This window comes from Rutilus rutilus (genome assembly GCF_951802725.1).
Source record: "Rutilus rutilus genome assembly, chromosome: 24".
NCBI classification, from domain to species: domain Eukaryota; kingdom Metazoa; phylum Chordata; class Actinopteri; order Cypriniformes; family Leuciscidae; genus Rutilus; species Rutilus rutilus.
The window spans coordinates 18,563,921-18,581,768 of NC_140228.1; the positions used below are offsets into that span (position 1 = coordinate 18,563,921).

Consider the following 17,848-nt stretch of genomic DNA (forward strand, 5'->3'; position numbering starts at 1 on the left):
GATTGCAGGTTCTTACCGAACTTGATTTAAAAAAATTATCTCATTGATTTCTGATATTACGAACCTCCAGTCCGGTGGGTGGCGGTCATATATTTTAATATTTCTCCTGTCCATACCAAAGAAACAGAAGTGAAGCGGAAGTTGTTTTCAGAGCTAGTGGCGCGAATGACTGGAATACGGCTTTCTCTGAATGAAATACACACAGATTAGTTAATCATTTATTCAGTTGTCTTATTCAATAGTTATTTATATGGGTGCAGTTGCAGAAATGATAATAAAAAATTAAGTTGAAATGAGATCAAAGTCTTTTAGAAATTAGTTTTAATCCTCTGCTCTGTCTCGCGGTAAGTCTTCGTTTGTTATTATAAGTGTTTGGTTTATTTTAATAACTTAATACTGTGCGACAGTATGACTCGCTTTGATTTTGTCTTGCTTGGCCATATGTTTATGAGATCATCAAAACAACCTGTCATGAGAAGCTGATTGTTCATTGTTATTATCATAAGTAACATCCGTTTTTTTATTTATTTTGGTATTGATTTCCTATTTAACTTGTTATATTACAGACTAGCAGATGTTTACATGTGTCTTGATGACAGTATAAAGTCCTTGTACATTTGTTTTCCTTCCACCTAATTTAGATTATATGCCACCATGTCAAAAGGCAACAGGGATGTATATATTGTGAAATTTGTTGAGCACAATGGACAGAAGACTGATCTGGCTCTACAGGCCTATAAGGTGATGAATGTGAAATTCTCCTAATAGCTATCATTAAATGCCCCCTGGGTTAATATAATGTATAGGCCTTTTGTTCATACAGTCATATGCTTGTCTTCAGGCAATAGTGGAACTTCAGTCAGAGAAGTACGTGCAGACGGTGGACGAGGAAGCCGCACTAGAGCTGGACCACAATGACAAATCCCTGTTTGTGTTCAGTGATTTCACCAGCAATTCCTTTGACCACTGCAGGAGGGTGAGGATTCACTTTCAACAGTGCACAGCATCTGCTATTTTGCAGTTTAATTGCCTGAATTTCAGTGCATCACTAATCTCTGTATTATTGACAAAGATGCTTAGAATGATGCTTCAGTTGTAATACCTGAACTCTTGTGTTCTGTCCATTTATGTTTCTCTAATTGCCCCCGTATTATTATAAATGTTGATAGTTATCTAAAACTCTGAATGTTTTTTTTATTTTTGCAGCTGGGATGCAGGATCGTGAGTCCTCTGGTAGTGTTGTTCTGTCTGCAGAAGCAGAGATGTGTTCCCAAAGCAGAGCAGCCTGTGTACAACATGGCAATGGCTGATATCACTATCTCCTGCACCAATCTCGACAAAGAGGCACGGGTACGGAGAAAACATTTATTAATATTAATTATTTTTTGTCCACCTTTGTTAACATTAGCTGTAAACTGGGATTGAAATGGCGATACACTTATATGTGCAGTTCTGCACGACAAATAAGCGGCGTTTTTGTTGTTCTTGTAGAGTGAAGTGATGGATCTTGTCCAGCTGATGGGTGGACGGGTTTACCGTGATCTCAACGTGTCTGTTACTCACCTGGTGGCAGGTGAAGTGGGAAGTAAGAAATACCTGGTGGCCGCAAGCCTCGGGAAACCCATACTATTGCCCAGCTGGGTGAAAGCATGCTGGGAAAAGTCTCAGGATAGGTAAATCATTAACTTCTACACGGTCAAATTAGTTATTTAAAGTCACTATGAAATCAACATTGATAATTGTTATGTTTTTATCAGAGTATTGCAGTGTTTTTTTTATTTTATTTTATAAATGATGTTTCCATGCGAATAAATTTAGCATTTTTGCAAATTTAGAATTTTTTTATCTCCTCACAAAATTCCCCCTAGCATTGACAGCTCTTCTCTGATGAATGTTTACCAGGCAAGAGCCGGACAATAAGCAAATCCAATCAATTCTCAATGTTCAAAACCATTACCTCCTTGTTTGATAAAATGTTTCAAAATGGATATGTCAGAATTCGGAAGAAAAGACGATCACAATTTTCTTTTCATGCTTACTTGTGATAGTCTAATATAATATAAAAATGATAAAATATAGCCGAGTGAAACAGCTTCTCGAACAAGAAAAAATGTAGGATGGACTTGGTCCGTCGGAAATTGATTGGACAGTTGTTGTTTGCTATTGCTGCAATTTCATGTGAGTGACAGGTTGTCCTGCCCTCCCGCCGAAAAATAGAGAGGAAATATTCAAGTTATTTTGATTAAAGATTACGAGGGCACATGCATTTTTATCATTTATAATAAATACAATATTCCAATTTTGATTTCATGGTGACTTTTAAAGGGATAGTTCACCCAAAAATAAAAATTCTGTCATCATTTACTCGCCCTCAAGTTGTTCCAAACCTGTATGAATTTCTTTCTTCTGTTGAACCCGATATAAGATATTTGAAAGAAAATGGGTAACCAAACAGTTGATGGACACCATTGACATCCATAGTATGGAAAAAAATACAATGGCAATTAATGGGGTCCATCAACTGTTTGGTTTCTGACCTTCTTCAAAATATCTTCTTTTGTGTTCAGAAAAAAATTCATACAGGTTTGGATCAACTTGAGGTTGAGTAAATTATGACAGAATTTTACTTTTTGGATGAACTATCCCTTTAAGGTCTCTGTTTAAAAACATCTCTTTCCCCCCAGTGTTTTCCATCACTCTGAGCTGAATACAGAAGACTATCGGTGTCCAGTTCTGAAAGGCTGTACGGTGTGTGTGACGGGACTCTCTACTGTGGAGCGTAAAGAGGTTCAGAGGTTGTGCAGTCAGAATGGAGGAAGCTACACGGGGCAGCTCAAGATGAATGAGTGCACTCACCTCATTGTCAATGAACCCACAGGTGACCCCACAATCTCTGACCCCATCACATTCTTTTGGGTTACAGTCTTTAGCATGTACTTCACTTCAATTTGTGTGTTGCATTTCAGGTCAGAAATATGAGTTTGCTCGTAAATGGAACGTATACTGTGTGTCCCTGCACTGGCTGTTTGACAGCATCGAGAAGGGCTTCTGTCAGGATGAGAGCAGGTATGCCATGGAGCGTGGAGAGAAGAAGAGAACCGAGGAGAAGGCGGACAGACCCAACACTTCCACTCCTACAGGAGCCAGCAGGAGCAAAGAGGGTGCGGAGTAAAACACTTTCTTATGGTTTAAGAATTTTATTTTATGGGGGGATAATTTATATTTTTGTTCAGCAAGGATGCATTAAATTGATTAAAAGTTACAGTAAAGACATTAATTAAATTACAAAAGATTTCTATTTTAAATAAATGCTGTTCTTTTGACCTTTATTCATCAAAGAATCCTGAAAAAAAGTATAACTTTTTCCACAAAAATATGAAAGCAGCACAACCGTTTTCAACATTGATAATAATAAGAAATGTTTATTGAGCAACAAACCAGCATATTACACATTTCTGAAGGATCATGAAGACTGGAGAAATGATGCTGAAAATTCAGCTTTGACATCATAGGAATAAATTGCTTTTTAAAATATATTCAAAATAGGAAACTATTATGTGTAAATGTAATAATATTTCACAAATTACTGTTTTAACTATATTTTTTATCAAATAAATGCAGCCTTGTTGAGCATAAGAGACTTCTTTCAAAACCATTAAAAATATCTTACAGACCCTGAACTTTTGTAAGCTAGTATGTAAGTTGCAATATTCTTACTAATTCCTATGGCATTCATTTTGATTAATTGAATTTACTTTGTAATTTGTTTGTGCAGAAGGTCCCTCACTTCTGGGATTGAGTCATATATCCAATATCAGCATGAATGTAAATGAAACGGCCCTCACCACTGCAGGAATCAGCCACTTAGAGACTCCTGATCCGGTCGACTCATTTGACATCACTGTCTGTCGAGTAGATGACCTGTTGGATGGCTTTAAGGTTAGTTTTACTAAAATATGAGTTTTTCCTGCATATTTATAAGTCACATTTTGTACATTGTTTAGATTAAAAATCGAAATGAAATCGTGTTGCATTTGTGTGAATTTAAATGTTGAATCTGAAATAAAACAACCCTGTTCTCTACCATTTCTTCCTAAAGTTGTACCTGTGTGGCCTTTCCGGAAAGAAACTGGAGAAACTGAGACGGATGGTGAACTCTGCTGGAGGTCTGCGCTTTAACCAGCCCAGTCAGGACCTCACGCACATAGTGATGGGAGAACCAGACCAGAGGGTCAAAGTCTTCCTTGACAAAGCCACTCACAGGTCAGTCAAAATCTAAGTTGGGGTACAACTAGGCATTGTTTTATTTTATCTAGTTTTTAATTGCTTTATAGGTTTTTATTGGCCCACCTAACAAAGTTTAGGGTCCAGGACATGTTGCTTTAAAGGACCCGATATACTTCAAGCGAAATCGAAGAATGAACTGGTGTGACTTTATTTAAAAAATTCAGGCCAAAACTAGTTTATTTGGAGTTCGAGTCTGGAGTTCGAAACAGCTTTCCAAAGAGAATTTTCTGGAAAAGTTTGCTATGGCTGTCTGGTAAACACCTTCAAACCACTTTTGGTCTGTGGCGATTGCGTAATGAGTGTATATAGTGTATGAGTGCGCCCATGAGTGTATATAGCTGAAAAGCTATTTCAAACTTCTTTTTGCATCTACTTAGCCGTGAGTGTATTGGGGCCTTTATGAGGACTTTGGAGGGAGAACTAGTTGTTGAATATGCAAGGTTCATAGCACATGTCGTTCAGATTGACTCTTCCTAAATTCCCATTCTTAGCCAGAATAAGGTGCAATTTAAGGATTTCAAATATGGTTCTCAGAGATATTCTTCTCTATAGACCCCATATAGTGACCGTGCATTGGCTGCTGGACAGTTTCTCTCATGGTACTCTGCTCCCAGAGGATGGCTACTTCCACCCCTCCTTCCTGCCCCCGGCCCCAGCCGCTGTTGATATGCCGGCTGCTCAGAAAGCTGCTCCCCGTGCCTCCAGACCCTCTGTAGCTCCCCCTCCTGCCCCTAGTCCAGCCCGTCAAGCCAGAGCAGAAGAAGACCTGCTCTCGCAGTACATGGAGACTGACCAGACTGTTGGTGAGTTGATAAATGTTTCATTCCTCCTCTGTCTACTCTTGTCTGTCTTCCTCATTCTTCCCTGACTGTCTTTAATGTAGTGGAGCTGCCTCAGGCCACTAATAGTACCAGGAGTCGGCAGAGCGTTTTGCTTCCAGAGCCTCCAGCTGCAGGGAAGGACTCAACCTTGGTCGAAACCTCAGAGGGTGGCCTGTTTTCAGGGAAGCGCTTCATCTTGGTTGGTTTTGGAGCTGAGGCTGAAGCCCAGCTCTCAGAGCTAGTCATGGAAAACGCTGGGAAGATTTTGGTGGGCCGCTCGAGAGCAGTGGCGCATTACGCCATCGTGCCACTGCTGGGCTGTGACGTGGAGGCCACAGTAGATGAGGTCGTAACAGATGCCTGGCTGGTAAGAAAAACAGAGTTTATGCACAGACAGGCAAGATACCTTTTGTAATTTTTGTCATTCTCTACTACTGATTTGTTTTTGTGTGTGTGTTCAGGCCATGTGTTTGGAGCAGCAGTGTGTGTTGCCGTTAGCCTCTCATCCTCTATTCACTCCAGTGACAGTGAGAGAGGGCTTCTCTCCTCTCAAAGACTGTGTGCTGTCCGTCAGTCAGTTTACTGGAGCTGAGAGAGACTCTCTCATTCAGCTCGCCAAACACCTGGGAGCAAGGTGAGACCTTCTTTTCACTGCTCACTGAGATCTGCTCACCTTCAAGGCAGTTTCAAGTTCATAACAAAACTTCACACGCCTGAAGTACACGCAACTTCCTTAATTGTGAGATGGACATGGTCATTAATTCAGTTAAGGATTCATCATACTAATTAAAATTGACAACATTTTGAATCATTTTAATTATCAAACTACACTAAAATGTAGGGCTGAACCATTAATCGGAAAAAGAATCAGAATCGCAAAATTGCTAGGTGCGATTTATCAAATTTTAAAGTCTGTGATTTGATTTAAAAAAATGTCTAGCAAGTTTCAGAGGGGAGCATGGCAGTGTTCATTTATAGGTGAGCAGCTCATCATCCGATGTTTTCAGTGTCACAGAGCTCCTCTGTTTGCAGTAAATGCAATCAGCGCTCTGAGTTTGGGTTGCTTATAACCTGCGTTTAACAGCGCAGTGCCGTCCGTTTCACCAGATTTGCACTGAGCAGCGTTTATAAACCTGCTACCAATAGAAAAGAAGCTTTAAAGAGATAGTTCACATCATTTTATTTGTAGTAACAGTAATACAGCATTTTCTCTATCACACAATATACTTTAAAGTTAATTACATCCTGTTTAGCAACAAGTCATCCATCTTTAATTAATAATATGATATTCTATTACCGATCTAGCTCATTGCAATGTGCATCAAGTCAAGTGTCTCATAGCGGCTGTCGATCGAACGCACAGAGTAACTTTATAACATCAACACACTCAAAGGTATTTAGTATGCTTGTTTTGATCAAGTAAAACAGCGCTGCGTTACCCCACAATTTTAGTTTATCAGATAAAGTCACCTATATGAGTAGTAATTGAGCACTTGCTGCTGTTAATATGAATTTAAGTGATCAAACGTAACTGTAACAAAGTTAATGTTCAGGGAACAGGGAGCTTGGATGTCAAACATAACTTTAATCATAAAAATAAACAACAAAACGAAAGGAGCGGCACTAGCGGCCGACTGGCATATAGGCAATAATAATACAGCAAAGTAAAATGTCCCAGGCTCTCGGCACCGCCCTGCTTCATACCACAATAACGTTCATAAAACTTTAATGCATTAGCTCACCCATGAACATGATTTCTGTCATGAGTCCTGTCAGATTGCTGTCCATCGGCTGTGGAGGTGAAGACAACAACTCCCATGATTCCACACTCATTCACGGCATCAAGCTACACCTTTGTTATTGTTTTGCACATAAAAAAACAACCTCTAGAGGCGAAACTTGCATACTGTGCCTTTAATGTTTGAAACGTTGTAATTTTTCATTTGTACTTTGTTACATTTCTTAAATACTCAAGTTCTTGTTGTTTTACAGTGAAAATTTTATTATTACAAAAGTAATATTTCGGTTTTTTTTTTATGTGTTACTATGTTTGGCCAAATTGTGCTACACTACGAAAAAGCAATTTAGCCTTCAGAATTATAACCAGAATTGCTGAATTCCTTATAATTCTCAGATATAATCTAATGTTTTCTTATTTCACTCCCCTACATTTGTATCTGCAGTGCTCAGGATTACTTTGTGCGGACCGCTAATCAAAGGAAGGGAATGCTTGCCAGCACTCATCTGGTACTCCAGACACCTGAGGGCACCAAGTACCAGGCAGCCCAGAAATGGGGTCTCCCTGCAGTCACGATCCGCTGGGTTTTGGAGTCTGCCAGAACAGGGAAGCGTGCCGATGAGGGGCGATACCTGGTTGCCCTGCCACCCTCTCCAGGTTAGTCAGAAGTAGAATTATAACTGATGATCTCAAGTGTTTTTCAGCAATTATATGTTGTTACTATATTTGTGAGGTCTCTTTAATTAACATTTTGTGATTGATTTCCTTTTTTTTTATTGAATATAGTCAGATAAAGAACGAAACATCCGCACTTGCTTGTGTTTTCTTAATGAATTATTCGTTTTTAATTATGCAACAAAGCACATATAGATCAAGATCAAATGTTTTGGCAATCAACCTTCTTCAGTAAATCATACAATGTTACTGTCCCCAATAATCTTTAAAAGAGTGCGAGTCCAATGATCACCAGGTGGAGACTCTCATCACAGGTGCTTCTCATCCCAAGAGTTTACAACCTAAATCAACAAATCACAATTAAATGAATCCAAACAAACAAGTCAACACTAAAAAACCAACCACCCAAAACATTAGCAAAACGTTCAACATACACTACAACATACACAAAATATTCTAATTAAAGAAAACAAGAGAGGTCAAAGTCTTCATTAAGACCTAGAGGAGCCATGCTGTTTAATCGATACATTGAGTAAGCTTCTCGTTGTAAGTTTGAAAGTTTTGATTTGAAAATGGTCAATTCATCAATTTCTATACATAAAATTAAGAAATGTCATACACCATCATGAAATGGTCACTTAAACATTATAGTATTACTTTCCTCTTTGTGATTTCCCATAGAGAGAAGTGAAGACAGTTTTGTTGGAGCATCTCAGAAAGACCCGCCTCCTCTGCGCCTCCTGCAACGCTCCCCAGAGCTACCCCTACTGGGCCCACAAAACAGCGCTGCCATCACCCCTCTGGACACGACTCGCTTTCAGAGCCGCACTGTCCGTTCAGCAGTCAGGAAGTTGAGAGAAGGAGAGGAGGAGCAGGCGGAGGTGTCAACCCCAGGACAAGAGGACGCCAAAGGAGCCCTGCAAAAAGACTCCTCCCTCCAACTAGACACTCCCTCTCGCTTCCTGAGCAGAGACAGACTCTTCGGACCCTCATTTAACACTAAGGTCAGCTGCAATTTCAAGTTCAGAAAACATCTTTTGTTTAGGGTTAAAATGTTGTTAATAGTCTGATATGAAAAGATACAATAGCTAAACCAGCCTGCTTGATTATAAGGGTCAAAGAGGAGTGGATGATTAAATAAAACTAAATGACAATTGTAATGTGTTTGTACGTCTGTGTTGCAGGATGTGTTTGACCATTTGCAGACTCCTGGTAATAACCCACATCAAGGTCAAGGGGCGGAGACTCCTCTGTCAGAGGTCATCGAGAGGAACCTTAACGCTGCAGTTGCCAACAGTAACCGCAGTCATGTCACAAACCTCGCAGCCATGACTGCCAGTCCACAACTGGTAAAAGAGCCTGAACCTGAGGTACACACTCATACTGACATATACACTCGCTACGTTTATCTGAATACAGGTATTTACAGGTGTGTGTCTTGCAGGTGGAGCAGAAGACTGCAGCTCCTCTCAGGGGGGTGGTGGTGTGTGTGAGCAAGAAATTAAGCAAGAAACAGAGTGAGCTCAATGCAGTGGCCGCCTCTCTCGGTGCAGACTTCAGGTATGTAACAAATCGAAATATCTGACTCTGTGAATCAAATTAACATTACATAAATCTAAAACAGTGCCAGCTGAGATAATGGTATGGCATGGCATGTTTTAGGGTGAAGGGGAGGAATCTAATGCCATGCTGTCTATTTTTAGGTGGTCGTGTGACGACTCTGTCACTCATTTCATCTACCAGGGGAAAGTTGGAGACAACAGTAAAGAATACAGAGCTGTCAAAGAGAGAGGACTGCATATAGTGTCACAACACTGGCTACAGGCTGTACGTACATGCAGATACTTCTATGTGCATATTGTGCAAAACAAAGTGTCTATAAATACATTAAGGATGCACCAATAATACAATTCTGGCCGACACTGATGACTAGGTGATCATTTTTATGTTATGGCTGAAAAAACTATTGTCAGAACATTATATTGTACAGTATGGAAAGTGCAGTTTCATTTTGAGATCTGCTAAAGATTACAATTAAGTGTTATGAAACTAGTATTGTTTTTAAAGATTAACTTTTGAGTGTTAGATGATGGCAAAGATAATCAAAATGTGAAAATTGGGCAAAATGAGCATACATGACACTAAGGACAAACAAAATGCATAAATCTTGTTTATTTTGGTTTCTTACCAAAAAGGCTAGTCTAGTGGTAGGATCTAGCTTTAATAACATGATCACTTATGGTGCGCAGTATGACCAAAGTCTTAAAGCAAACCACAGCAAAACTAATACTTCCCTAATACGTTAAAAGTTCTTAAGTAATCAGTCAGTAATAAAATAAGAACAAAGAAACAAATGCCAATTGAACAAATAAATACAACATAAAGATACAGATACAAACAGTGCTTTTTTTTCCTGTTGTTGTGTGATTAACATTAATGGCACAGACACAACAGGTATATTAGGTTGCTTTCACTTTAAGACATACAGTAATGTGTAGATTTAATACTGACACATCCCAAACTGTTTTATCCCCCAAGCTGTTTGTTCACTTAGGATATAACCTCCAAGACGGACATTTTCACATAATTGTGTGTATTTGACTGGTCAAGCAAATAAGCCTAGAAAGAGAACACAAGCGGTACTCATGCAAATATTTTGCATTTTATTCAGCAATTGTGGAATTGCGAAAATCTGGAGTGACTAAAGCATTGTGAAAAGTTAGAGATTTCATTGCTCATCCTATTTTCAGTGTGCAGATGAGCAGAAGCATGTGTCGGAGTCGCTCTACCCTTTCACGTTCAACCCCAAAATGAGTCTTACCATGAGTCAGATGGCAGATTGCACTCAGAGGTCACCTCCCCCTACCACCCCCCGCACCAGACTCAGGGCGTTCACTGAGAGTGAGGAGACTGGGGTGAGGGATTAATAACATTACCATACTCTTCAATCCACGCATATTATTAAGCGTATCAAGCATTTTTTTTATCAAAACAATGTTGTTGTTTTTCAAGCTTGGCCCTAATGACGACATAACAGACATCTCGACTCCTCAGCGAGTCAGTGTGGGAGAGCCTGAGAAAGATCAAACCCTCAGCAATGAGAGAAAAAGTGAGTCATCTTTAAAGATGTGTCTGATTTATGTGTTCTCTATCAGTTTTGTCTCAATTCACAGCTTTTTTTCTCTCCTTTTTTCTTATCCCTCCCTTAGACATTACAGAAGCGCTGGAGATGAGAGAGAATCTTCAAAGGCAGCTTCAGGAGATCATGTCTGCCACTAAACTGACCAGCGGTCGTCGAGGCTCCTCACGGTTGGCCAGAACAGGCTCAGGGGGGCAGGGCTCACCCCACACACCGGACAGCCTGGGGCGAATGGGTAGAAGGAGCCGGAATTTAGAGGCCATACGGTATAAAAGCAAGACTACCCAGAGTACTCTCTCTGATCCCATATGTGTCTCAAAGCTTGTAGCATCTAAGAGAATACAGCAGAGTTTTCATGTGTTCACTAGGGAATGTAGATGACACAGGACATGTTCTTGCTACTGTTTTTTTTTCTGCATCCTGTTCACCTGCATCAGATGCTGGTCATCAGCAAGGCTCACTTTTTGCTTTGTGAAGTTGCGTTTTTAAGATTGCATGTTGTAAGATTGTGTTTATGGCAGGATGTCACGTCAAGTGGATGTGGACCTGAACACAGAGCCGTCTCAGAGTGAGCAGATCGTATGGGATGATCCCACAGCACGAGAGGAGAGAGCTAAACTGGCCGATAACCTGCAGTGGCCTGGAAGCCCCTCCCAGCACTCCGAACCTCTAGCCCTCGTCCCGCTGCCCCCCTCTGACCACACGGCCAATGGCAGGGACTCCATGACTGACTCTGAACTGGTGGAAATGGGTATGCAAGGTTTTGCATTTGAAAAAAGTGTTCAAAAGTTAGGAGTTGGTAAGATTTTTGGTTATGTTTTTGAAGTATTTTATGTAGGGCTACGGCTCTTTGTAGTAAATGCCGCTCCATCTGAAAGCAGGTGATGGCGATTTACTACTAATCAAGGAACCGGCTTTACTGACGAGATGCGCATAACAATCTCACGATTTAAATCGCCCAGCCCTAATTTTATGCTCACCAAGGCTGAATTTATTTGATGATAAATCCAGAAAAATCTGTAATATTGTGAAATATTACAATTTAAACCAACTGTCTATTTTAGTATATTTTAAAATGTAAATTATTCCTGTGATGGCAAAGCTGAATTTTCAGCATCATTACTCCAGTTTGCAGTGTCACATGATCCTTAAGCAATCATTCTAATATGCTGATTTGGTAGAAAGAAACATTTTCATATTATTATCAATGTTGAAAACGGTTATATTTCTTAATATTTTGTGGAAATCATGTGGCATTTTTCAGGATACTTTGATGAATAGAAAGTTCAAAAGAGCAGCATTTATTTGAAATAAAAATCTTTTGTAACATTATTAATGTCACTTTTGATTAATTGAATGTGTCCTTGCTGATAAATAGTATATTTTTTTTTTTTTAAATTAAACATACTGACATACCGTTTTGAACGGTAGAGTGTGTGAGAAAGTGAAAGTACAATACAAATATTCTGAATGATTCAACTCTTCTGACCCTTTCTAGCTGCATTTGAAGTCATTGATGCGCAACTGAGGCCAAAGGTGACCCCGCCTCGAGTCGTCACGCTACAAAACCCTGAAACACCTGAAGCTCCTAGTATTGCTTTCCCCATTTCTAAAACTGCAGCCGCTCCCCTTCCACAGGTACACATACACCTATCCATTGACAGCAGTTCTAATTATTTTATTTAAATCTGATCTAACTGAATCTGTTCTCAACAGATTGAAGATGAGAACGAGGTGAAGAAGGATCCTCCACGATTCCTGCTGTCTTCATTGAATCCACAGGAACGCATTGACTACAGCCATCTCATAGAGGAGCTAGGTCAGTACACAATACCACTTAGTGTTTCCTGTTTCTTCCACTGGGTGACTTCATATTGTCTGTCAGTGTACCTCACTGCATTGTATTTAATTTAGGGATGTGTAAACAACCATTTTAAATCTTCTAGTCAGCCTGCTTGGTCTTAGGGTGCTTTCCCACTGGCAGTTTAGTTCAAAACGGGGCACGGTTCACATGAAAAATTGTTTATGTGAGAACTGTCATGGGTACCGAACCCGAGACTACCTGTAGGAGGTGTTCTGAGCTCGGTTGCACTGGAACCGTGTCGTGATTCGCGTGGATGTTAAAACGACTCGGGTGCTCACTTGTTCAGAAAGTAAAAGTAACCTGCGCATGCATTTTAGCCAATGACGACGTCATTAGTTCACAAAAGGGGATTACAGTGATGATTTACTTGGGATATGAGCAGAAGTGAGTGTGCAGTGCACATAGTGAGTGCAGTCGGAGCGGCTAATGAATGGCTCGCAATCCATAGTAGTAATTAATAAAAAAACACAATATATTGACCCACGTCCTGTTTTCTATCACACGCAGTGCACATTTGTGATGATGTAAGATGAATGCAAATGCACCAGGGTTTGATAGAATCAAGCTGAGTGTGAAACTTGACCAATGCTGCGTGGGAGCTGGGAACAATCGGACTTGGACTGTAGCAAACATGCCCAGTGTGAAAGCCCCCTTAGGGACCCTCAAAACAAGTCACCTTTATTTATATAGCGCTTTATACAATACATATTGTTTCAAAGCAGCTTTACAGTGACAAATAGGAAATTAATGATTCAATGGTGCCGAACAGAAGCAGCTCTAAACAGACAATAGTAAACATCAGTTATGGAATGAGTTCAATTCATCTATAAAGCAGCTCTGGAGAAAACAGTGATGTCATCATTCAGCTCAGATCAGTTCTCATCCAATAGTGTCAGTGCATTCAAGTCAATAATATTGTTGAATATTACCCTCTGTATAATTGGGCTGTTGTCAGGTTCTGATCAGACCTTGTCTTTGGGAGCTTTTAAACTATGTGTGGCAGAGCATAATGGAATGGGACAGAACGCAGGGGTGATGGTTTTAAAGTTTGACAGCTTTTATCCAGTAAATGAATGCATTGAACATTTATGCTACAGAATATTTCTATTTCAAATAAATGCTACTCTTTTGAACTTTATATTCATCAAATAGTCAAAATTTCGAACAAAGATTGTTTCACAGTTTCCACAAAATTATTAAGCAGAACAACTGTTTTCGACATTGTTAAAAAAAAAAAATCTTCTTGAACACATTAGATCAGCATATTAGACTGATTTCTGAAGGATCATGTGACTCAAGACTGGAGTTATGGCTGCTGAAAATTCAGCTTTGTCATCACAGGAATAAATTACATTTTAAAATATAATAAAATAGAAAATAGTTATTTTAAATTATAATAATATTTCACAATATTACTGTTTTATTGTATTATAAATGCAGCCTTGGTGAGCATATGAGGCGTCTTTTTACAAAACATTATTACTATGGCTTTTTTATATTTAAAAAAAGCAAAAAACAACCTCCCGACTAGTTGGTTGTTGGACAAATCAATTGTTATATCCTATCCCTAATTGAATTTCTGTGATACGATGCGTCTTGTATGTGTTACATGTGCAGGTGGTGTTGTGCTGGAGAAGCAGAGTTTTGACCCCAGCTGCACTCACGTGGTTGTGGGTTATCCTCTGCGCAATGAGAAGTATCTGGCCGCCATGGCAGCGGGCAAGTGGATCCTTCACCGCTCATACCTGGAGGCCTGCCGTGCAGAAGGACACTTCATAAAGGTGTGTGTCTGCGTTTGTGTTCCCCGTCTTTCACTCATGATCTCAGATGATGTTCATGTCCTGTGTGTGTGTGTTAGGAGGAGCAGTATGAGTGGGGCAGCAGCTCTATACTGGACGCTCTGCCGTCCATCAACTCTCAGCAGAAGAGACTGGCACTGGCAGCCATGCGATGGAGGAAGACGCTACATGGCGTCTCAAACAAGGAGGTACACTTATATACATGTGTATGGATGAACCTGCAAGTACATGGTGCAGTGCCTGATGCTGTTGATGTGCAGGGAGCTTTTGGCGGCTGGACTGTAATGCTGAACATTGACCAGGCCAGAGATGCTGGATTCAGACGGCTGCTGCAGTCTGGGGGAGCCAAGGTCTGTTGTCTTTTGTCATATTGTCTCTTTTGATTTCAGATTTAAAATATTGGTTTTCTCTGACCTTATAGGCAGTCGTTGCTATTCTCCCCCCCCCCCCCCCCCCCCCTGTATTGTTTCTTTGTCCTGTGTTAACCCTCTTTTTTTCTGTATAGGTGTTACCAGACCCTTCTCCCTCACTGTTTCAAGAGACCACACACCTGTTTGTGGATTTTAGTCGGTTAAAACCGGGTGATGTCAGAGTGGACATCGGTGAGGCTGCAGCTCAGGGGGTCAAATGCCTAAAACCAGAGTATATTGCTGATTACCTCATGCAGGTGAGAGGATGATTTTTATTTTATTTTTATTAAGCCTCTTAATAAATAAGTTGTGTAATTATCAATTTAATTATGAAATAATAATCATGATAAAAATATTGATTACACTTTATTTTAAGGTGTCATTGTTACTGAGTAATTATATATGTAAGTACTGAGTAATATTAAGCAACTACATGTACTTACTATAGGGTTAGGATAGGATTAGGGTTTGGTTGAGGGTTAGTTGCATGTAATTATGTATAATTTACTGTTATTACTATGGTAACATATGTAACAAGGACACTTTAAAGGGATACTCCACTTTTTTGGGAAATAGGCTCATTTTACAACTCCCCCAGAGTTAAACAGTTGAGCTTCTCTTTAGTTTCAAGTCTGTGAAGACTGTTGGCCCATGTTGCCTTCACAAATGTATATTATGTAAACTCGGGCATGAGCGATTTCGGTTTTATTTCGATTAATCATGCAGCCCTATTACACCTGACATTTAATGTACCAGAAGCAATAATGTGGAAATTTTATCTCAGTAATTGCTTCTTCTGTTCAGCTCTGAAATGGTTGTTGAGGCAACAAGTTGTATGATTTAATAACTTTGCCCTTTTAATGTTTTTTTTTTGTTTTTTTCAGGAGCCATCTCCTTCAATGGACGCTTACTATCTTCCTGGTGCAGCTGCAGATGATCTAGAGAAGGTTCAAGATACATCTACACGCAAACGGAAAGCATCCGGCGACATGTCCACATTGAAGAAGAGTCGTGTGAGATGAAACCGTCCTATTTCATGCTCAAACGTAATGTGCATTTAATATGTATTTAATTCATTTTATTCATATTACATTGTATGAATGTCTGTTGTGTCAATAAAAAATAAAATCATAATGTAATGGTTTTTTTTTTTTTTTTTTTTTTTTATTTCACCAGAAATCCAATTTAAACAGAATTTCACAGCATGCATTTTTGTTTTATGCTAGACATCTGTGGGCTGACTCTGATGTACTACCACTTTCTGTCCTGAAGAGGGAGCAATCTTCACATAATTTGACTTATTGATCATTTTAGCCATATATGTTGTACCTATTACATAAACATGTTTACACACCCTCAAATGCATGGACTAGTACTATATAAATATAGTTAGAAAGTTGCCAATTATCTGGCAGCCAAAAATATATAAGACATGATGTACAGGTGGACTAATTGGACAGTAAGAAAATTAAAATGCTTTATGTTCTCAAATCACTATGGTGTATCATATAATACAGTCTTTTGCATGTAATTCTGTTTTAAAAGTGATTTGTAATTCAGTTTATCACTTATGTTCAGTGAATCCCATGATTATCTGATCAAGTGTAACAAGTAATTACATTTACTCACGATGTTGCTTACAGTTCGTGTTTGACCCCTGGTGTAACGCTTTCTTACGCAAGACTTCGGGAATCTTCTGTGTCCACAGCAACCGTTCTGTTACTAATGGCAACAAGTGCATCGTTTTTTTAGTTTTTTTTAATGCTGCTGTCATAGAACCAATTCATATAGTTATTTCTTGGTCAGATACTTATTACTTTATTAATCTTTCAGTTATCTTCCCATAGTAACAATAGTGTTAATAATATATATATTTTTAATAATAAAACATTTTTAGTGCCACTTCTTCCTACATTAAGCTCATTTTAATGTGTTTAAACCCACTACTAGTCTTTTTACCCTGCAAGTAACAGATTACCTATTATTTTTTTACATTGAAGTTTGTGTGGAATCTCATGATGTCTGTCAAAAACCACATTCACTTAATGCCATAACTGGATTTGCTTGAGAAGTCTGGTGGCCTATATGGGCATGTAAATGATTTACCCTGGTCATGGCTAAGCCTGCCACCAGCCGATTACTGAGACCGGGGGGTTTAACCACAGTCTCAAAGCCATCGGATTACGAAGTTGGATCCCCCATTTGTCACAGAGGGTGGTGATAGGGGGAAGGGGAAAGGGCTGTTCTGAATGCCTGTTAGTCTTCTGAACACATATCTGCTATCACCTTTTATGTCACTGCACTGCACATGTTTCTGCCTTTGTGTTTCTTGCTTCAGTCCTGAATGAGTAATTAAATGTGCAGTAAATTACTTCTTCTTTCTTTTTTTTCCCGCCCAAGCTCTGTAACTGCTGGTGCAGATAAGACCTCTTTGCTCCTTACCTGTCTACATGACTGATTTTGGGACCAGTGCCTCTATCTGATAGCAATGCCATTTTGCTTTGGTAATAAGAGGAAAGGTAGTATGTTGTGAGGCCTATGACCGATGCAGGCCATGGAAAATGGCCATATTTCAGTAAGATATGAATAGGGATTATGCCATTGAAGTGGAACAGAATGTCCCTTTGTTCCTGTCTAAAATCAGGACACAGTTGTCTATTGTTGCTCAAGACAATGTAAAAAATATATATATATATTTTTTAAACTAGCTACTTTACGCTTGCAATACAAGGGCAAATAGGAAAGGGAGTTTACAGAATTTGTTTTTTTGTTTGTTTTTTTGTTTGTTTTTTTGTTTGTTTTTTTTGCTGTCATTTTGGTCAATCGGTTCATTTGAACGCTTTGGAACCAGTTCAAACCCCCGATTCAGTGATTCATTTACTTATCGTGTTTCCTGACATTGTGGCATGACACGCATTGCTGTTTATTATTAGCCTATTTATTTTTTTCTATTATGTTTTATTAATAAGGCTGTGTGTATTGTAATTCCATGCAACAATTCAGTTTTATGCAGCCATGAATGAGCTCATAAAATATCAAGTAATTTAATGTAGCCTGGCCTTATTGGCATTGACATTTGCTGCCTTTCATAGCACAGAAAACAAAACAGAAAAAA

General features: G+C 39.3%; 1 protein-coding gene across 2 annotated transcripts; it reads left to right on the forward strand.

Moving 5' to 3' along the window:
- Nucleotides 1-126: 126 nt before the first annotated feature.
- Nucleotides 127-16,098, forward strand: topbp1 (DNA topoisomerase II binding protein 1). 2 transcript variants are annotated; one of them, XM_084399448.1, is made up of 29 exons: nucleotides 204-344; nucleotides 642-741; nucleotides 842-976; nucleotides 1,207-1,350; nucleotides 1,492-1,673; nucleotides 2,685-2,878; nucleotides 2,967-3,161; nucleotides 3,776-3,939; nucleotides 4,100-4,263; nucleotides 4,840-5,090; nucleotides 5,171-5,475; nucleotides 5,570-5,742; nucleotides 7,292-7,503; nucleotides 8,203-8,525; nucleotides 8,706-8,891; nucleotides 8,966-9,081; nucleotides 9,225-9,348; nucleotides 10,272-10,436; nucleotides 10,534-10,630; nucleotides 10,731-10,926; nucleotides 11,182-11,411; nucleotides 12,159-12,298; nucleotides 12,377-12,479; nucleotides 14,142-14,305; nucleotides 14,383-14,511; nucleotides 14,584-14,673; nucleotides 14,829-14,990; nucleotides 15,618-15,779; nucleotides 15,960-16,098. In XM_084399448.1, the coding sequence occupies exons 2-28, from the start codon at nucleotides 655-657 to the stop codon at nucleotides 15,753-15,755; spliced, it is 4,569 nt and encodes a 1,522-aa protein (XP_084255574.1). In that variant the 5' UTR covers nucleotides 204-344; nucleotides 642-654; the 3' UTR covers nucleotides 15,756-15,779; nucleotides 15,960-16,098. The 2 variants fall into 2 exon arrangements, with proteins under 2 accessions (XP_084255573.1, XP_084255574.1); XM_084399447.1 differs by lacking the exon at nucleotides 15,960-16,098 and having other exon boundaries at nucleotides 127-344; nucleotides 15,618-15,844.
- The last annotated feature ends 1,750 nt before the right edge of the window (nucleotides 16,099-17,848 follow it).